At 40.1% G+C, this 22347-nt stretch overlaps 2 protein-coding genes across 4 annotated transcripts in view; both read left to right on the plus strand.

Annotated features, from left to right (window-relative positions):
- Positions 1 to 10706: 10706 nt before the first annotated feature.
- Positions 10707 to 21074, plus strand: paxbp1 (PAX3 and PAX7 binding protein 1). The gene is made up of 18 exons (XM_040033151.1): positions 10707 to 11165; positions 11405 to 11527; positions 11861 to 12067; positions 12369 to 12590; positions 12702 to 12802; positions 14351 to 14574; positions 14837 to 15026; positions 15986 to 16109; positions 16760 to 16862; positions 17131 to 17246; positions 17807 to 18006; positions 18107 to 18254; positions 18353 to 18474; positions 18585 to 18661; positions 18773 to 18839; positions 19100 to 19246; positions 20035 to 20189; positions 20413 to 21074. Exons 1-18 carry the CDS (start codon positions 10868 to 10870, stop codon positions 20531 to 20533), a joined length of 2745 nt encoding a protein of 914 aa, XP_039889085.1. The 5' UTR covers positions 10707 to 10867; the 3' UTR covers positions 20534 to 21074.
- A 117-nt stretch (positions 21075 to 21191) lies between these two features.
- Positions 21192 to 22347, plus strand: part of slc7a1a (solute carrier family 7 member 1a) — a 33815-nt gene continuing 32659 nt past the window's right edge. For all 3 annotated transcript variants that reach the window (XM_040033153.1, XM_040033157.1, XM_040033154.1), the window contains exon 1: positions 21192 to 21635. The gene's annotated coding sequence lies outside the window, so the exon portion shown is untranslated. The remainder of the gene's footprint in view (positions 21636 to 22347) is intronic.

The following is a 22347-nucleotide window of genomic DNA, read 5'->3' on the forward strand; positions in this document are numbered from 1 at the left end:
CAGCACTGCAAACAGCAAGTGTTTCTCTATCACCACAAAAAAAAAAATCTTTTATCTTCATCACCAGAGAAGGTAGCCTTCATTCGCTTTACTGGCTCATATCATTCATCAAAGATCAATGCTCATGAACCATATACAACTCTCAAACAGGCCCATGCTCACAGTGGTCCCAAACCCCATATTTACCTTGCAATAACTGTGTAAACAATACATCACACGCATTCACACAAGCCACATTGACCACTTTCAGAGAATGAAGAGTGCGTACTATCGATCCAAACCTCTCCTTTTTTGTCAGTACTTCTAAATGTGTTTCTACACATTTTCCGAAAAATGTAAAACAAATTTCGGGGTTCATTTGTGTCAAGACAGCTTGCGTCCCTGATAACAGAGCAGTTACTTAGTTGATTTCATCTTGTGATTGGTAGTAAGACCAATCCTGCATCTGTGCCGGAGGAGGAATAATGTACTCTGATGGCACAAAGGATTCAGAAATTACCTCCGTAAATCCTGACCCCCTGTCAGAGCTAAATATTAGTTATCCACAGTATTCATTTGTTGCAGCTTTGTATGTATGTGTGTGTGTGGGAGCCCGCATTATAGCATTAATTTTCTGTCTTAAAAGCACAGAATTACCTGAGAGTACTGGGACACGTGTGAGAGTTAATGTGCAGTCAAAAATAAGGCAGGTGTTTTAAAAGCAGACTGGCTTTGCCTTTAATAAAATGATGATTGCATTCATGAAAGCAAAAGAACACAGTTTTCCTACAGTCGTTCTCATTCTGTCTATTTTACGTATTGATGCTCACCCAATGCATTTAATAAGCTCCGTTATTCAACCCTGATGTTTGTACCATTGGTGCAAATGAAACCTTGACTTCTATAACTTTGCTTTTACAGCTACTGTATCCTGGGGGAGGAATTTAACATGGCATCACTCCTGCGACACTGCTTAAAGAAGACAGACACTGCCTATACTGCTTCCTTTTACCACAGCCCCCTGCACACAGACAACAACTCACCAAGTAACGATATTTGTCTGAAATGAAATCCTTCTTTCTTTTTAACAAACAAATACCTGAAATGATCACAGAGCCTAGCAACAGCTTCCCCTTAAAGATGAGAGGAATGATTTGATGAGCCTTATGAACCTTTGAGTAGCCAGTATTGATGTAATCTATATTCATCCAGGCCTGTTTCAGATACATTGACTGGATCAGGAAATGTCATTGTATTTCATTAGCATTTATACATGAGTGAACTATGAGCCTACCTTGGCCACAAATAAAGCACCCCTTTTTGTATCTTACGAGGGGCTACAGTGCCCCCAAGTGGTTATTCGATGAATTCCATGTCCCTGCTTGTTTGCAATACAAAATGACAGTCAATCTAAATTTGTCTGTACCATTTTTTTTAAACTTGTGGGTCTATGACCAGGTCAATGTGGTGTTCCCTGCCTGGTTTAATCGGCTGATAAAGCCTAACTTTTGCTTAAATGTACTTTTATGTTACCAGAGGACACAGTGTATTAAGTGAAAACATGGGGTAAAGGTTCCCATAGTAAGAAAGCCCTACATAGCAACAGCCCAAGGCACTGACTCAGGCTCTAAATTCCCCAAACTGAGCATCCACAGGATTAACTGCAACAAACCCCATTTAGAAGACAACCACGTAACCCACAGGACCAAAAGTATCTCCTGCCAATATCAAGCTGCCATGGCATGATGGATCAGGGCTTTTTTTTTGTGGCTTTTTTATGAGGATCTAACCAATACCCATAGAAACAGGTTTCCAAAGTATGAACATACAAAAAAAATGTAAAGACATTTTTTTGATTATACAATCCAAAGCTGATCAAGATTCAAAACCAACGTGCTCTTATCGATGTCAGTTATTGTGCGTGAATGCCTCACTACATACCAGGATCGTATGTTTTGTGCTTCGGTGTATATGCGTTAAGGTGAAAAATGGGGCTGTGGGACGTTAAAACTGAAATGCTACAGATAATGGGAAGGTATTTATCTCCAATTATTGTTTTAATGGCAAAGGGTCATCTTGTCGTTAATTAATCACAACATATCACTCCAGCTTCATCTGCGGTGACACTTTAATTTCAGCAGTTATTATCACTGCTGCAGTGTCGACTGCACTGTGTCTCTGTAATGGCTCTGTAATGACCCTGACTAACGGCAGCACACATGTCTGGCATTTATTAACGGAACTGAACATTGTCGAAGTCTCCGGTATGCATCTGCACCATTCAGGACAGAAATAACCTCCTCTCCTTGCCTCCATTGTCCATAATGTGTTTGAGATGCCATCATACATACTGTAGCAATCAGGTGCAATTTCAAACCTAGGCATTTGAAATCTTTCATCTTCTCAAGACTATTTTTCAAAATGCTGTTGTCAGGTAAGTGAAAGAAATAGTCCAGAGATAATGACTGGTGAACGAAAGTGAGCCAAAATGAAAGGCCTTTCTTTCTTTCTTTCTCTTTTTTAGACATTTGTGAGAAAAGGGGAGGGGAAAGTCTATCAGCAGTTTCCAACAGGTATTTACTTCTACCTGCAAGGTTATGCATATTTTATTTTGTCCATCTTTCAACCTGTCTATATCCAAACATGAATTTTAATGCGAATAAGCACTTACTTGTCACAGCTGGAAAAGCACAACTGTCAAAAATCAAGTGTACCAATAACTCACGGCTGTTTGAACAGACGCAGAACCCTGAAACGAAAGCAGCTAAATGCAATTCAGCAGTCACTTCATGTATTGTTTCATTTAGTATTTATCATTTTCCCACTGTGACGTTATAAAATGGCTGCAGACAAAGATGGCTACAGCCATAGGCTGCTACGACATAGCAGCCGCTCCCAGTTAGTGACCTCTAATCCTGTTTTGCCTCCTAAATAATGAGCGCTTTTTCAAAAAATCACTCAAAAGCATATTTTCCTTTTGTCTTTCCTGCATATTTAATTGAAGTTGCAGATGATTTGGCCAAAATATGCAATATGAATCATTCACAACTGGTCAAGTGATACTGTAATTGTGTGTATGTGCTTTAGCAGGAGAATGAGCACTCTAATTTGTTTATTGTTGTTGTTGTTGTTGTTGTTGTTTTATATCAGGCTCTAATTACCACGGATCTTGATGATGACTAGCAGACAGAGTAACGGTGCATACATGCCTAATGCAAAATGGGCCAAGTCAAATCCATTTGCCAAGATGGAACTTTCCCTGCTCGTCTTTGACACAGCAGAGTAAACTTAGACATTGTCACGCTACACATATACTGTAATAACTGAAAAAATACTAAAAGAAATGAATAAATAAAGAGATAAATAAAAAAACATATGAGCAAGAGGAGCCTATAGAGCTCATGTTGGAAAAGCAAAATGTATTTGGCACAACACTGCATTCGGATCATTATTCTGATTGCAAAAGCTGCCAGACAGGTTTCGACTCTCACTGCTCTACCTCCTCTCATAGTCATGATGATCTAAGCCTAAAATCTGTTACCACTGATTTTCAGTTGAGTTCTTCTGTAATTTGGCATACTTCAAAACTTTTCCCTGTTTCCCTTCCTTGGGAATGGTTTCTTGGCCATGTCTGATTATGCTTTGGAGAAAAGCACCAGAAGTATTCGCAGGTCCTGTGTCAACTCGTTGCCTGACATTTTCCTATTTTTTTGCTGCAGAATATATACAGAATAAATATATACAGAAATGAAGGGTGGTTCAAATGTTTTGCAGTGTATACAGGGGAAAAAAAAGTACAAAATAAAGTGATCAATATTTTTTTCTTAAATCAAAGGTTGGGGAGTTAAGTACTTCAAAGTTAGAGCAAATGCACCATTTTACATCATTAAGCCCAAATTACATGTGTCCATTTGGTATTTATTGTGGGTGTCTCTGACCTTTCATTTTAACACTTTATATTAGACTGGAGATTGTGGTATTTATTGAACTAGAAGACATAATTCCAAACCGAACGCTCCCTTTAAACCCCCATATGTTGAGACATCTCACCATCAAATAAATACCCCTCCAAGGATCACTCGCCTCTTGTGTTTGTAGGATTTTGTAAACAGTGGCTGTCTGTTATTGAGATCAATTATCAACTGTTGTTTGCTGGTGGTGTATGTAAAGCTTAAATGGCAATGAAACTGAATGTGGCCATGGTTTTTCCCATGGCTAAATCAAATCTTTGATAAGAAAGGAGTGAGAGATTCACGGCAAGACGTGGGACACAGATATCAAAGGGAGACAATATCAGTGTATGGAATCAGCGAAGGCATTCAAAGGCAAATGAGGAGTGGGAGTCCAAGATTAACACCCAGGAAAAGCTGATTAAAATCAACTGTTTAATAACCAAGTGTCTATGAGATAGGTGTGTTTTTATAAGGTTCTCAATAACATAAGCATTATAATAAAGAGCTGTATTTATATCATTTATATGAGGTATGACTTCCAATGGATTTCAGGGAAGGGTGAAAATATTACAGTGATGAATGAAAAATATTTGCTGTCATAAAACCTAAAGCAGTTGGCTTTCTTCAGTTAATTTACAGGTGAAGACAAAATTATTAGTTGTTTTATGAAATTTAGTTTTGTCAAAATTTTCCATGCGCTTTTGTTTAATAGAGCTCATTTTCAGCAGAGCGTTTCAAAACATACTGACCTTTTTATTGAGCCATAGCACAAACCACTACTGTACACTGATCTGTTTTAACCTTGTAATGCTCAAACCTTGTAAAATCAAGTCAAGACTAACAATGGGCTGTTTTCAATGCTGGCAGTTTCTTGATCATTAATATGATTGATGACCATGACCATTAACCAATAGCAGTGAGAGTTGGGGAATGGCTGCAATCACAGCATTGTAAGATGGTGAAAGATGTACCCTTAGGCCCCCTCCTCGATTCAGAGATGGTCTTTCCCTTTTCACATAAATGGCCTCTCCTTGACTCCGCGCTCAAACCAACGTTCCTCCCTGTCCAGGATGTGTACATCCTCATCCTTGAAAGAGTGTCCACTGACTTGTAGGTGTAAATAGACTGCAGAGTCCTGGCCTGATGAAGTAGCTCTTCTGTGTTGTGCCATCCGCTTAGCCAGAGGTTGTTTGATTTCCCCGATGTATAAATCATGGCATCACAATCATGGCATCATCCTCCTGGCACTTAACAGCGTACACTATATTACTCTGTTTACGCATCCTTGGGGTGGACCAATTTTGCCTCAGCATGTTTGGGGTTTAAAAGCCACAGAGACACCATGACACCGAAAGCGTCTCAGCTTTTCCAATACTCCTGACACATAACGGATCACTAAAGGTTTTCGCTTAGGTAGCAGTTGTCCTTTTCTCTTGGAACGCCTGGAGCATTCTTTAGGTGCTTCCCAGCTTTGACAAATGTCCAGCTGGGATAACCACATTTACTCAGGGCCTTCTTGGTATGATGTTCTTCTGCTTCCCTAGCCGTTGTGTCCGTGGGGATGATGTTCGCCCTGATGACACCCAGTTTGTTCTCCAGAGGATGATGAGACTCAAACCTTAAATACTGATCCGTATGCATAGGTTTACGGTACAAATCAACTTTTAAATGTTCACCATTACTGATGGAAATCTCACAGTCTAAGAAGACTCACCTGCCACTTTTCATATCCTCCCTGATGAATTTGATGTGTTTGTGAATCAGTGAATTGGGGCACATCCTGAGATTTGATTTTTACCCAGGTGTCATCCACATACCTGAACCAATGACTTGGTGGTGTTCAAGAGATGACTGGATGATTGAGCATGCTTTAAAACAATTCTGATGGAAATTTACAGAATACTGTCCAGTGAGTGAATCTTTCACATGCTGCAGCATGGTCTGTTCATCTGAGGCCTCAGAGACATGTATCCCACCACACAATCCCACTTGCACACCAATGGAGGATGTGGCAGGTCATTTGAAATGCAGTGTTGAAAAACTGTTTGCAGCAAAAGTTCACTAACGTATATCTGCTAGTTCTGCTAGTGTGACAATTTCAATCTCAGAGGTGAAGCAAGAGGATGTATTTTTAAATGAGATACTGGATCTGCACACAAAGTGTTGTCCAATGTGACAAATTAAAAGATCACTTCATATTATCCAGGTTTTTGTCACCAGATGAATATTCTATATTTATGGGACATAAGCTAAGATATGAAGTATAATTTCCAAGGGATTTTACTGAATGTAAGAGAAAATATATGTAAAAGTCTTTGCTTGTCAAAAAAAGAAGAAAAAAATGGTAAAATGGCATTCAGTCGTTCACCCATTCACACACACATTCACACACTGGTGATGGCAAGTTACATTGTAGCCACAGCTGCCCTGGGGCAGACTGACAGAGGCGAGGCTGCCGGACACTGGCGCCACTGGGCCCTCTGACCACCACCAGTAGGCAACGGGTGAAGTGTCTTGCCCAACGACACAACGACCGAGACTGTCCGAGCCGAGGCTCGAACCAGCAACCTTCTGATTACAAGAAGAACATGACATGATGCCATTTACATGTTTATGTATTTATTGTTATTACTTTTATCCATTCATTTATTAATTTTATCATGAAGTTTATGAAGCTCTGGTAAAACATAAACTCGTACAGTAGGTGGCAGTATTCGACCAAATATGTTGAGCTGAGGATAAACAGTATACACCATTGTAGATCAAGTCAAGAAGACACTCGGATGATATTAGATAAAATACATTTTTATCCGATATTGTTGGTCCAATAAATTCCTTCATGCTGAGCCTAGGAAGTCAAAATTTATACATTAAAAAAGAAGCGATTTTCAACAGCTTGTTTGTTTGATTTGTACCTTTCTGTGACTCTTTACTGTAACACTTGAGATTTGTTGCTTTTTCTGTCATTAACAGTGTGTCAGGGGCTGACAAACCATAGTGATACTGCTCTGAGATTATACAACTTTCCATAACATTTCTTTTGGGTTGGTACAGAACTACAGGCGGCGATTGTGGCTCAAGAGTTGGCAGTTTGTCTTGTAATCGGAAGGTTGCTGGTTCAACCCCCAGCTTGGACAGTCTCGGTCGTTGTGTCCTTGTGCAAGATACTTCACCCGTTGCCTGCTGGTCAGAGGGCCCAGTGGCGCCAGTGTCCGGCAGCCTCGCCTCTGTCAGTGCGCCCCAGGGCAGCTGTGGTACAATGTAGCTTGTCATCACCAGTGTGTAAATGTAGTGTAAAGCGCTTCGGGGTCCTTAGGGACTATGTAAAGCGCTATACAAATACAGGCCATTTTACCATTACAGACGACATCAGCTAATTTGGGTGTGCATCAAGTCCTCTGAATGGCTAACTGTGGTATAGTGATGAAAGAAAACAATTTGCTGTTTTAAAACAACACAAAAAGTTGTTGGCTTTCTAAATTCAACCGACAAGTAAATGATAATATTTTTTAATCCCTGACTTTTTGCGAGACTTGGTTGTGGCCAGCTCTACCTCCATTTCTTCTGCAGGTGCATGCATGAACTTTGAAGAATGAACTTGCTGAACTTGTCATAGTAAACTGGAGCCAACATATACGGCTCGCTGATTTCTGGCTTGCAGTCAGACATTAAAAGGAGACAGAAATCAGTAACATCCAGGGGCTGCAGCAGGTTAAAGTAAATGATCCAGAACGGCGTTCCAGTTTTTTCAGTTAATAAGTAAAATTTGTAGATATGTAAATGATATGCATTTAAAGATCTACAAAATACTGTCAAGTGAGTTCATTTTCCACGTGCAGCTGGATGGTCTGTCCACATGAGGCTTCAGGGGCTTTTATGACACTACACGATCCCACCTGCACACATCCTTCTTTCTGTGCTGCACATGTCAGTGAGCTTCAGCATCTGCATGGCCCTGCTGAAGAGGAGAGAGCAAAAACTAATACAGTACTTCAAACAATATAACAAATATCACCAACAGCACAAAACCAAACACACAAGGTGTTTCCAAGGAAGATCTGTCATGGTCTGGAGTCTGGTGACTCCGTGTTTATGGTCTGTGTTTTTTAATTTTTTCGAGTTTTGTGGGTTTTGTGTTATTTTTCTTCCAGTGTTTGGGTGTTCTCTGTGCTCCCCTTGTGTTCATGTCATTTTACTTTGATGGTCCCTTGTCTCATGTCTGTGTCTCTAGCCTTGTCTCCTCTTAGTCTCGTCAAGTGTGCTCAGTCCCAGCTGTGATCTCCTCCTGTGTCCCATTCCCTCATTATCCCTCAGTGTATTTTAGCCCTGTGTTTCTATCTGTCAGTTTCGTGTCATCCTTTCATGCTGTGTGGGCTTCTCCTGTTGTGCTTCCAGAAATCACCATCCTTAGTTTCCCAGTGTTTTGTTTTTAGTTCCCAGTTTCTAGGTTTTGGTTTGGTTTTGCAAGTGTTTTTGTGTGACTTTTGCAACAATAAAATAGCCCCCATCAGTTCATCTCCGTGTTTTGAGTTCTGCATTTGGGCCCTTATCTCCTGCCTGCCACAGCCGTTTCATGACAAGATCATATCAATCGAGGAGATAGAGGTTTTTTTCAACAGACATCAGTTCTGTACATGATCTGTATGCAAGAGAGAGAAAGAGAGATGCCACTTTGGATTTAATTTGGAATTTTTGTTTTTGGAACATTTTGTAATAGTAATTATGGGCTGTAACTACTAATATATAACTAGCTTTTAAAAATGTATTTGTGGACAAACATGACAAATGTAAAGCACTTCTTTGCAAATTTGACAGATTATTCAATAAAAACAGTTTTTGACTATTGAAATTAAAGTTCATCTGAAAAATTGTTCAAAATAACTGTCTGAAAAATCCAAACGAATGGGTGCATGGGCAGCAGGGCTGACTTTGAAGCTTTTATCAGTTTAAAATGAACCTAATAATCTTCTGTTTGAATCTTTATTCTGGAATCTGCTTATATAAAATGCAAATGTATAAAATGTAAGACGCACAAAGAGGACTAAACCTTTGGACCAGTACAGCGTTCATCTGACCACAATGCATCCACAACGAGCACAAATCTGCTGTAGTTATTATGTCACTTATTTCTTAGTGAGACATTTTCCACTGTGGCCCCTCTACACTGGGATTTACTGAACTACACTTTAACTCATCTGAACATCTAGTATATGAACAACAGTTCACCAATCTGAAATTAACTCACGAGTAGAAAAATGTAATACTAGTGTGGGAACCAGAAAGGTACTGTTTCTGGAAAACATGTAGCAGAAGACTATAGAATAATTTGGAGGATAATAATAAAGTAATGACAATGTCATTGAGTTTGTAGCACAAAACTAATAAGAAAGTAAGTACATTTATTCATATAGTAAATGACCAAAATAAAATCAAAATAAAATCAAAATAAAACTAACAACAAAAGGAAAACATACAATATAAAGCAGCAAAACCAACAGAGAAGCACAAATAATTAGAAGTAGGTTAAGATGTTCACCATCACCTGTCTAGAACACTGTTTATTACTAACTGTAAAAATGACAGTGAAGAACATCCTGACTTCATGCAGGGCGGTGAATACAGGTCTGCAAAGTTAGGACATGTAGAGGGGCAACATTAAAGATTTGCATTAAAGGGAGAACCTGATACACAGATTCCGTCAGGAGACTAACACAACTGGACACACCACAGACCAGGGGTCGGCAACCTTTATGTGACACAACTCCCTGTCTTGGACCTCGGCACGACACACACAGACATAGTCAGTGTTGCGGGGCAAGTGAGGGTTTTATTTTATTTTATTTTTTCAGCAATTACTTTTCAGCCATCGTGTCTCTGGCTCAGGTCTCCCTCTCTTCGGACCCCACGAGCTACTAAAACAGGGAAGACAGTCAGTCAGTTGATCCAACCTGCCCTGACAGCTTTCCTGGCACATGCCCCCGAACCCACAGCACTACCCCACCTCTCCAGCGGAGCCACAGACCACACCCCGCGACATCTGTCTGTCACGTAAAAGCAGTTCGTGAAGAAAAAGAAGTGTAGCTCATATAATGAAGGTAACACAGTCTTTTAAGTATAAATTAGCATGCCACCATTACTTATATTTAAACCACTAATTGATAGTGATTTAAAATCACATGTGACTCCGAAGTGTAAAGTTACAATTTTTCTACTTTAACTTTGTATTTTTATTATAATAAAAAAAGGTTTTAGCTTTTTATTGAACAATTAGGAAGTGACAGAAAAAAGTATTAAGGCCTAGCTTGAAAGAAAGTGGCCAAAGAGTTAAGAAGGCCACTCTATGCAAATTAAATCAAATTTACTGTCAGTACAGCAATTTGTTAAATTAAACAGACTGTTTAAAATTGGACACTGTGTCAGTAGGCACATCATTTGACGTAGGCACATAAAAGTCGGCTAGGTTGCCCAGTTTTATAGCTGGACAAGAATCACAAGAAATCATAATAAATAAAAATTAAACATTTTTTTTATTATTACATATTATTTATATTATAAATATAATTATTTGCCTCGTTCTTTGTCAGAATTACACTGAACTACTGGAAAAACCTAAAAGAGCCGCATGCGGTTCAGGACGCGGGACAATAGCTAGTTAAAACTACAAAGGAGGCAGTATTTCAAAAGTCCTTTCAGTGGAGAAAGGACAATAACTCCCGAGAAACACCGAAGAAGAATCGGTTGCCTGACAGCGAAACAGCCAATCACAGCCGAGGAAAGACAGCCGTCTAGCACCGCGGCATCCACTGCACAGCTCTCTGAAAGAAAATGGCTGACATGGTGTGTGGTTGTGACATCTTTCGGCTCGAGTTACATTTTTAAGATGAACCGTGTTTGTACGTGCACTGTTGCATTTAGCAGGTAAATTTAAAAAAAAAATGTTTAAAAAGGCGAAAAGAGCTAACTTTAGACGTCGGAATGAGTCCGACGAGGATGAGCAGGAGGAGAGTCAGCAGCCGCAACTGGCGCCGACAATGTTTGGGCCTACCGAAATCCCATTTATGGAGACTTCCAACAGCAACGCTACCGGAATGCTCAGCACTACAGAGAGCTGTCATAGTAACGGCCTTCAGGCTAACAGCGTTAGAGCCGTCAAGAAGGAAAAGAAGGTCAAAGATACAACTGCCGTGCTAGGACCCACGAAGGCCAGTTTGCTGAGCTTCGTCGATGAAGAAGGTAACTTTGGTAGCCAAACCGATGCTAAGCTAGCTAGCTTGTTCACATTAGCCGGAGAAAGCGTGGTAGTTTTAAGTATGATCGTTATCAAACAGTTTCTGCATATTCTGCGCAAACTACACTTCCTACTCCAGGCACTGTAGAGGGAAGAAAGTTATTGACCACCAAGCTAACATGCACGTTGTGCATGGTTAATTGGACTCATTGTTAACTTTGTGCTACGACTTGTTTGTAAACAGACGGCTCAGAGGTGTTCCGAGTGAAGAAATCCAATCACAGCAAAAAGATTGTGAAACAACTCAAGAAAGAATACAAGGAAGACTTGGAGAGGTCTGGATCTACCAAACAGGATGTCAAATCAGGTGTGTTAGCCTACTGTCAATGCCATGCGTTATGTGCTGTCATGTGAACCATGAAATATTATATTTACTACTTATCTATATATTAGCGCCCAACTATGAAATAAGGTGAAGCCTAATTAAGCAGTAGAACTATAATTTTTTTTTAACTGTGACATTAAATTACGTTAGCAAATACTTCCAATGTTTCAGCCAATTAATTGTCAGAGGCCCCCCACCTTCTTTAACCATAGTAGTTGTGTTGTCAGCCACATCTGACAGTCACAACTGTGCCATAAATGATTTCACTCGACTTGATGCATCTTTCACTGCATTCCTGTTTTTTGTTTTTTCTAGATGCTCCAACTCAGCCTGCAGTTAAAGAAGAAGTTATTAGCAGAGCAAGTAGTGAACAGGGAGAGGAAGAAATGGAGGTGGAGAGTGCTGATGAACAGGAGGAGGATGCAAAGAGTCAAAGTGGTCAGACAAACAGTCAAGTGTCCAGAAGCAACAGCACAGGAGCAACATTCAACACACTTTCTACACTTGGCAGCTTGAGACCAGGTATATACGACACACACTTCCACCACAGTACCTATCTGAAAGGACTGTCATCACAGGAGCACTTTTATGACAGTTTATTGGCATTGTAATAGCTGTGGAGTTTTTCTGTGTGTTATGTAACAAGGAATATCAGTGTCTTTGGTTTTGATATCTTGAGAACAGGTGCAGTGTTTTACATCTACCACTCTGCTGTGTTAGTTTAACTGCATTAGTGCTATGCCCCAAACACACAAGCTGTATTGTTTGTTGTTTGCACAGCATCACAAGAAGTTAGATGAAGACTTTTCTGACTTTATTCCAGGGGAGATTCCTGATGCAGCATTTATCCATGCTGCCAGAAAACGCCGGCAGCTTGCTAGAGAGCTGGGAGGTGATGCTCCTCTGGTTGAAACAGAGGCGCCCAAGAAACGTCTGGTACGAGAAGATCAAGATGCCAGCGATGACGAAGATGAGGAAGAGAAAAGGATCCGCTTCAGCGGCGTCAGGAACAAAAGCCAGAGACAAAAGATAGCCGAGGAGATTGGTACTCTATTCAACTTCCCTGCTTGCTGTCTACTGACTACTATTCTGAATCAGATTTGGGTTTTTTTTTTTAACTTTATTAAAAATGGATGTGTCTTTCATATGTGTACAGGTATTGAGGGTAGTGATGATGAAGCACTGGATACCGGACAGGATGAGGAGGTGAGCCGCTGGGAGCAGGAGCAAATTAGGAAAGGAATCAGCATACCCCAGGTAAGATGTACTGAATCTCTGGATAGAGAGATATAATAAAAATATTCTCCTTTCAGGTGTGACTGTTGACAGTGAATGATGTTTGTGTTTTTACTTACTGTTTGATTCTGTGCTGCCATTGTATTGTTTACTAAAAAACTGGGGCTTTCCCTTAATCAGAGTTTTTCTGTTTTTCAATTAAGTGGAGCAATTTGAGTATTTGTTCTTCCATATGAATATATTGGAACAATGTCTTTAGATGGTGTGTAAGAGCATCTCAATCTTTGTGAAGCTTGAGCGTATTTAGGTAATTTGGTGGTGACCTTTAGCTTGCACTGGAGCAGTTTGGACGAGTGTGAAGCGGCTGGAATGAGAATCGGCACCTCCAAGCCTGAGACCACGGTTCTCAATCGGAAAAGGATGGAGTGCTCACTCCAGGTCAGGGATGAGGTCTTGTTCACGAGTAAGCAGAGAGTGGAGGGAGAGATCGATAGATGAATTGGAGCGGCATCCACAGTGATGCAGATGCTGCACCAATCTTTTGTAGTCATGAAGCTGTCTATTTACTAATCCGTATCTGCCTAGCCTCACTTGTTAGTCATAGATAGAAGCAGAATGGGTTCCCAGGTGGCTGAAGATCGGTCGTTCGAAAGGGACTCTGAGTAGAGCTGCTGGTCTTTTACAAATATAAAGGAGTAAGTTATGGGGTTCAGGCATCTGACTAGGGTACCACCTTCTACGTGAGGTATTCTGGGCATGTCTTACTGAGAGGAAGCCCAGGGGCAGACCCAGAACATGGGTGATTTAGTCCAACTGGATGAGTTGGATAAGGTGGCCAGGGTAAGGGATTTCAGGGCATTGGTACTCAGACTGCCACCACACAACCCAAACCCTTTGCTTTCACTTTGGTATTGTGAAGTAAAATATAGTGTTTCACAACATTCATTATACCTGCATAATGGATGTGAATTTGTTACTCACAATGTTTAGTGGACACACATTTTGGTCAAATGGAATGCAATTTTGTTGGTGATTTCAGTGCATCTTTGTGAGCTGGAAGCAACTTGAATAAGTTGTGTTGCTTTACGAGGCAGACACACCTTTACAGAACTCTTTGCATATGATTTCTTCTTGGTTAACGTCACTCAATTCAAATGCTTTGAATTGAGTGACGCATTTCCAAACGATGCGTAATGATCGGGCACAAGCTCTTCACTGTGTCTGACTTTTGCTTTACATCAGTCTTTTAAAGTTGTTCCTCATCCAAGCTAGTATAGGAAACTACATGGTGCAGGGAGCAGCTGTGTTAAGCATATGCAATGTTTAGGAAAGGCTTGATTTGCCTTTGCATTTTATAGTGCAGCATGCATTTTCAATATCGCTTGATCATGTTTAATTAATTGTGGGAAGCCAAAATCATGATTGAAATTAAAATTTGATCCATTGTGCCACCCTAATATATTGAATAGTTTATGGGGTTGAAAATTTGTGCTTTAATCGTTAGTTGGAGCAATGCTGTTATTTTTAGTAGCTGAAGTGTTTTGTGTTTTCTGTGTTCCTAATGAATAGGTCCAAAGCAGTCAGCCAGAAGACAGCACAGTCTACTACCAGAACAGCTATGAGAGCCAGCCGTATGGCTCTTCCTACAGCATGCCTTACACCTACAGTACAGTGGCTCCACAGACTGCCAAACCGACTGGACAAGCTGACAATGGTTCTGTTCACTACGGGGCCTCTCTTAATGATCTAATCCCGGTATCCATTGATCTGGTAAAGAAACGCCTGCAGGATAGGTAGGTCCAGTAGAAAACTGCACCAACGTCTGTTTTCAGTCCTCAGCTCGGCTGCTGCCATCTCTGTTTGCTGTGGTCCTGATAACCGAGACACACAGTCCACAGATCTAAGGACCAGAGAGGCAAAAATGTTGCCTCTCTAGTTGCTGTTTATCATTGTTGGTGTACTTCAAACTTTTCTATCTGCAGAGCTTGTAATTAAGATTACACTAGCTTTACAACCATCTAATTCATTCTGTCCTTGTATGTCATGTGTCTACAGGCTCAGCCAAATGCATGCAGGCCACAATGGAAATGTTGACCGCTACAAACAGATCAATGAAGACCTAGCTGCTTCTGAGCGTACCATACAGCAGCTGGAGGACTCATCCAATGACAATGCAGAGCAATATAAGTTCTTGCAAGAGATGCGAGGGTATGTTGGAGACTTGCTTGAGTGTTTCAGTGAAAAGGTAAGGGAGAATTCGCCTGCAGTCTCATTAGCTGTATGCTGTTTTGTGTCTGTGTTATCTCCACGTAATGTGGATTTCCAAGGGGTACAGTCTATCGAAATGCTGTCTTTTGAGGATTAATTGTAATTATATTTATTTTTTTTAACTGTTGAATAATTACGGCTAGTTAACAGTGCTAACAAGCAAATGTGACAGTACATATATGTTGCTTGAAGCACACTTTAGGTATTTCTCAGTTTCTTCAAAACTGCTCTCATTAATTAAAAATATATTTATGAATATATAAATATACCTGTTCAGGTTGTTTAACATTATCAGCTGTTTAAACAGAAATAATATATACTAGTTTTTGTTCATATAATACGATACTAGATTTATGAAAGATGAATTCGAGCTGCAAAAGAAATTATTACAGTAGATTAGACAAGTATGTATTAAAATATTTTCACAACGAGTCCAGATAGCTACTTCTGAATGCATGTCTTCACAGAATAATTTAGTTTTGGTCTTACAGCAACTATATGGAATGATGGAAGAACTGGCCTTCCCACCACCATTATGTTTCCTCAACTAATCTGTGCTCCAAATGGGACACTAACCTTCCATTGTCAGCATGAATTAATGTGGAGTGCTTTCATACAGTATATACACGTCTGGATCATGATATTGTTTATGTTGGGTAGAAATGATGAACTCACTATATTTTCTATACAAATAATCTAAGTTGACCCTTAACTTTGTCACTTTTCAGTGTTTAAACTAAGTAAGTCCACTAAGTTCAGGCTTTCCTTCAGAGAGCATCCCCCAGAATAGCACATTTTCACCCAACACCAGCAATATTTTGGTTCCAGTATTATACTGTCCATCCCACTTCTTTTATCCCTTCAGCAAGACATCCCTGTGACTCGGAGTCCCACTTTTGCTGGGTCAGAGGTCACAGAAGGCATCATATTTTTCAGGTGCCTGCTGTCCTGGAGCTGGAGGCTGCCATGCACCAGTTACTAAGGCAACGGGCCACGCGACTTGTCCAGAGACGACAGGATGATATTAAAGATGAATCGTCGGAGTTTGCAAGCCTTTCAAGTCAGTCCATCTTGAAGGTTTTTATGATTTATTTGAACGGCCTCATTAGCTCTCTGTATGTGCGTGTTATGTCTGCGAGTGTCTGCGGTTCACGCTGTTGTATCGCATCACATTTCTCTCACAAATACGATTAAAGCTAAGTGATGTGTGTTGTCGAGTGGATGAGCATGTACGTTTATGGAAAAAGCTTTGTTGAGGGAGCTGTTTCGGCTGTCCTTTAATGGCTGAATCTGAAAGTCAGCTGGGTGTTTGTAACTCAGCTCAAGTAAAGATGACTGTGTAAAGATGGCATTTAAAAAAAACAAATTAAGTGATATGTCATCTGTCACGTTGACTGTGCCATAAGTGAAGTTCCAGCCTGGTAAGTAATTGACACCAAAAAGTGATTGATAAAAACATTGTTTGGATTTAATATGTTTTGTTGCCAGTGGTGCCCAGTAGATAGGAAGGCTAGGGCAATATCTTCACCTGCTTGATAAATTTCAAACAGATTTTGATCTGATCGTCTAATTTATTTTTAAGCCTTTAATTATACTTTCTTATTGGAGTACCCATGTTTTAGTTTGGAATTAGTCATCAGAATAAGAATGAGGCTATGGGTTGGCTTAGCTTCTCATTACTGGCTCTAACATTACTCCTGTCTCTTGCAGATAAAGCTGTCATGGCTCCTAATCTAGACTCATTTGGCCGAGATCGTGCAGCATACCAAGAGCACAGTCGTCAGAGGAGGATAGCTGAAAGAGAAGCACGAAGGTACCAACTTGTTCTCACATTCCTCTCCCCGTGGAAATGCTGTATTGTGCTGTACTTTTGGCCACAAATGCGAAACCAATTATAGTTACACAGAAACGAATAATGTGAATCCAGCTATAGATTTGTAAAAAAAAAAAAAAAAAAGGTTTTCTGTCCATCAGATTTTAAGTCTTGACCATGAGAGTGTCACCTTAGTGCCAAGTTGGTAAAAGGCAATTTCTGCTCATGTTTTTAATTTGGCTTCCTTTGTATTCGTGGATGGATACAGGACACGTCGACGACAAGCCAGAGAGCAGAATGGAAAGAGGGCAGAACATAAAGAAGGCTTATCATCTGATGACGAGGAGACTTCTACTGACATCACCAGCTTCAACATGGAGAGAGGTATGTTCCTGTATTTAAAAAAAAAAAAAAAAAAAAAAAAAAAAAATACATTAAAAAGTAAATGTATATTGTATGCAGTGTTCAACAACGTTAACTAAAAAAAAATAAAAGAAATCTGTCAAAATCTTGTTTAAATTTAACAAACTGAATTCAATGAATTTCTCTGAAATAAGTCAAATTATTTGAATATAACATTCAACAAGAAAACAAATGGTTTTCTGTTTAGGAATATAAGTTTAAAAAAAACTGCACCAAAGATGTGCGTTAATATTTTTCCTGCCTTTTTTAGTAAACAAAGAGTAAATTTGAAAATGAATGGAAAACAGTAGTTATATTTTTGCATTGAAAGTATCGTTTTGATTAAAGAGCCTGTGCACACTGGTTACAGAAAACTAAAAATGATTTAGGTAATTATCAATACTGTTAATTTAGGGCAGCTGTGGCATTTACCTTACATTGGTTGTTAGTCTAATAAATGTATTACGTACCATACATATGAGATTCAACTGATATTGAAAATAATTTTTTAAAATCTGACGTGATCTCTTTGTGCTACCCAGATCGTATAATAAGGGAAAGTAAGAAGGTATTTGAGGATGTTGTGGAGGACTTTCATTCTCTCGACTACATCAAATCCCACTTTGAAGTGTGGAGGAAGGAGTATGCCAACACCTACAGAGATGCTTACATAGGCCTCTGTCTGCCCAAGCTCTTTAACCCCTTAGTCCGTCTGCAGCTGATTACATGGAACCCTCTCGAGGTAGGGCATGGGTGTATTATCAGTGTAACCAGTTTCTTTTTGAAAGGAAATTGGATGAGGAATGGTGATGGAATCTTTTTTTTCTCTATTCACTGTGCAGGCGCAGTGTGCAAACTTTGAGTACATGCTCTGGTTTGAGTCGCTGCTGTTTTACGGCTTTGAAGAGAACAGCACGTTGCAAAAAGGAGATGGCGACATCGGCTTGCTACCTGCTATAGTGGAGAAGGTCATCCTCTCCAAACTGTCAGGTTCGAGGCATAGCATGCTCAGAGATGTCTTTGGCTTGCAAGCCTGTAGAAAATTTCTCCTACTATATGCATTTCTCTCTACTTTGTGTATGTGGCAGTGTTGGCAGAGCAGGTGTGGGACCCACTTTCCAGCAGTCAAACAACCAGGTTTGTGAGCTTCATTCACAGACTGCTAAAAGGCTATCCCACTGTGCTGCACGGGGACAACCGATACACACAGGTACTCCCCACCCTCATCATCTTTTTCCTCAAAATACATTGGCTGTTAGATTACCTGATCTTTTTAGAGGAACTGCTGTCATTACCTTAACCCCCCCCCCCTTCTTTTAGGAGCTATTGAAAACAATTGTCTTACGGACCAGGAGGACTCTGGATGAAGATGTCTTTCTTCCACTGTACCCCAAGAAGTATGTTCTTATTAATGACAATATTAACATTTGGATTCCACTTAGAATTTTTTCTATATTTACAATAAGTACTTAAAACTGCTTAAAGCAATCTCTCTTGCTTTTATTCAGCATCCTGGAGAACAAGAACAGTGGTCCCTACTTATTCTATCAGAGGCAGTTCTGGTCCTGTGTGAAGGTACGTGTGCAAATGTGTGTTCTTTTTGTTTTGTGTGTGTGTGTGTGTGTGTGTCTTTAAATTACTTCCTCCAGTCAGTTGCTGAACTGATAGCATCACATGAATAGCTTGCCTGGTTGTTGGAGATCACACAATGAGATCTGTATAATTTGAAAAGCAGCTGCAGCGGGCTGATAATCAAAGTATCTTCACACTGATATTATGTACTTTTGTGTTGCTGCCTTTGAGTCCAGTCTAACTCTTGTCTCCTTCATGCTTAGCTGCTGGGCAACATCCTGCAGTGGGACGGTATCTTATCCATGTCCTCTCTGAAAGACTTGGCCTTGGACAGCACTCTCAACCGATATATCCTCTCTGCACTGCAGACCACAGATACATGGGAGGAAAATATTCAGAAGTGCCAAAAGGTAGATAAAATGTAATCACTTAGTAGGGGTGGATTTCATTCAATAGATAAATCAGTTTAAACTGAGCATTGCAGATTTCTTTTACTTAACAAAATATCCTTCCATCCATCATGAACGGATATTATGTGTGAGAACATTGTACCGATATCACTACGTCTGTGTAGGTTCTCAGTCATCACTACTTCACTTGTTTTTGAGAAAAACTGAATTTAGAACTTTTCTCTGACCGTAGTTTTACTTGTCATATATAGTTTTAAACTGATAACTGCGCTTTCAGTTGATTTGTTTTAAAAGGGCTGTAAACCTTGATATTCCAAAGCAGATGAGAAGATTTCACATTTGGTAATATAAGAATTAGTGACACAAATCTTTGGTCCTACCTATTAAATTTTGTTTAAAATGATATATTTTACAAACTGTAAAAATTACTGCTCACAAACTGTAAGGCAGTAATTTTAGTTTGCTCATGTGACAAACTGATCGATACATCGTTTTTTTCCCCACCTTGCATACTCGTTATTTACAACCATGTAAAATACAATAAGATTTGTTGGCTGAGATCATTGTGGTAAAGAGTGAGCATGCACAGACAAAATATTTTGAAGGAGGGGTCTGTTGTACCTGTTTATGACTACATGGTCAGTTGCTATTTTTAAGTCACATGATTATTAAAAGCTGGCCCTTCTGCTGGGGTGTTAGATGTTAGTTGGTTATCTTTTTACCATTAGTGGCTCGCTGAACATGATAACACAAAGCTATTGTTTAATTCGTTCTCGTGTGCTTCTCAGGTGGTGGAGTGCTTGCCATCGCACTGGTTTTCTGGATTGAAGGGCCAGCAGACGTTGCCTCAGTTGGAGCCATTCTGTCGCTACCTCACCCACCTGGCCAACTCAATCCACCGCAGCGCACTGGTCGGGTCTGATATTGAGCGGCGCACTTCAAAGTAAGGACCTCTACATGGCTTTGTATATACAACTTGGCGCCTTGAATTTACTAATAGCTATATCTGCAAGAATGGTATTGAATGTGCTTTAGGAACAATTGCATTGTCGGTGTTGTTTTATCATATTAACTCTTCCTTTTTCACAATGAGTGCTTTTAAGCTGTGTTGTGATGAGTATTTTTTGTAGTGCTCATAGTGCATGTCATGTCATGTCTTACAACAGGGAGCAGGTCAAGGATGTTGTGAAGATGTTGGGCCAAATGAATGCCCTGGACCACATCATAGCTGTGGCAGCAGAGCATGGGATTAAAGACATCAAACCACTTTTAGAAGTCAAATCATAGAGGAGAAGCAACTTTCCATCCGGATTACAGATCACTAAATGGGATTCCCAGAGAAGGGATGTGTCACCCAGCTTAATAACTCAACAACTGAGACCATGACTGAAAAAAAGATCTTGTAAATATTGTAAATATTGTATAGTAAGGTGTGTTTATACTGATGCTGAAATTAGGCCTTGTATTGTCAGCTCAAAGAGACTGTTCACTGCTGGCAATATTTTAAATGTGTAGAAGTTCTTGACATGGATTATTTTTTGAGACTCTGATTCCTGAATGAACACTATTCACTCCAACTCTGTACAGCAGACTCATCTTTGCCATACGAGCTAAAAGGTCAGATGCACGCAGGCAAAGAATGGTATCCAACTTTTGTTTCCTAACAGTCCAGATGTGATCTTTCTGTGATCCCTGCTTCATCCTTTTAGTATTCCTCACACCTCTCTGTTCAAATGCTCTTTAAGAATCTGAGGGCTTTGTTTTCAGCTTTGCAAGAATTCTGTTTTAGTCGTTTATTTGCCTGTGAATAAAATGAACATTTGAATGATTCTGTCTTGCTGCCATTAAGCAACAACTGTCCCTCACAATGTCGTGTTTTATGTAAGTATTATGATCATAAAGGAACAATCCAAACTTACACCCAGTGTTCTTCACCGTAGGGTTTTTAAAACTACAATATCTCTTTAAACTTGGGGAAAATGGGTATCACTGATTTATTTAAAATGATAACATGGAAAACGTTTTCAAAAAATTGCAAACTGCCAGTTTCTACACTCTTGGCAACTCTGTTTATGTGAAATGATACTTTGTTACTGACTTCAGCCAGCTGCCACATGTGGGATTTGGTGTCATCCAGTGCGATTTCAGCCAGGAGGCGATTGCGCAATAGTAAAGAGCGGGTGGGACAAGCTGTTTTTGCCTTTCTATCCCCTCCTCTAGCTCAACTACCTAAACATAGCCACTCAAGACCTAAATATATCTTTTCTACATTTAAAGACGAGACTTTCCTGACCAGCGTCGTGTGAGACAAGAGTTTGGGGGTTCTACAGCTTCCTCTTCTCGGGCCTCCCAGGGAAACTAAATACCTCTCCTCCTTATGCCCGTTAAGGTAAAGTACTGCTTACAATAGCTACGTAGCGACTGCGTGAAAGTGATCGGGCACTTAACACTACTGTATAGCAGGCTTGACTGCTGTCCAAGTTAGTGTTAGGGATCTTTGAGGAAACGCATTTTCCTGTGTACATTTGAGTAAAGCGAATAAGGGGTCCATGCTGTAAAACACATGCTCTTTTCACTCGGACCCCCATTTTTACTGCTCGGTTGTCTGTGCTGCCGTCTTCTGCAGCGTGTCTGTGTGCAACTGTATCCTAGTTAAGGAAGCTTCTGTTAATTCTACATTAAGGGGGTACTTGTGATGCATCCTTTGAAGGTGCAATCACACAAAATGAACTGCAATTCCCGGACACGTGACTCTACAAGTTATCCAACGGTGGCCTGATGCGTGCAAGGATTCTTGCCATGTAAGATCTGGAGCACCAGGATTTAAAACTGCTCTAAACCCAGGACTGAGTGGGACCTGAACCTGAACTATCAATCGGTGGTCTTCCTCTTGTTCTCGATCGAGGACAGTAACAGTAGAAATTAAAATCACCGACGCCCCGATTTGATATTACTCCGATTTCCAGTTGTACAATAACCTTTTGTTTTCAGTACAGCTGTCCGGGAGTACATAGCTACTGAAAAGCTCATTTAAATTGCAATTTATAGACAAATTGCAGCAAGATTGTTGCTATCGTAAACCCCGTTTATTGACGAACTTC

Source organism: Simochromis diagramma, unplaced genomic scaffold (genome assembly GCF_900408965.1).
Source record: "Simochromis diagramma unplaced genomic scaffold, fSimDia1.1 OVJJ01000216.1, whole genome shotgun sequence".
Classification (NCBI taxonomy): Eukaryota; Metazoa; Chordata; class Actinopteri; order Cichliformes; family Cichlidae; genus Simochromis; species Simochromis diagramma.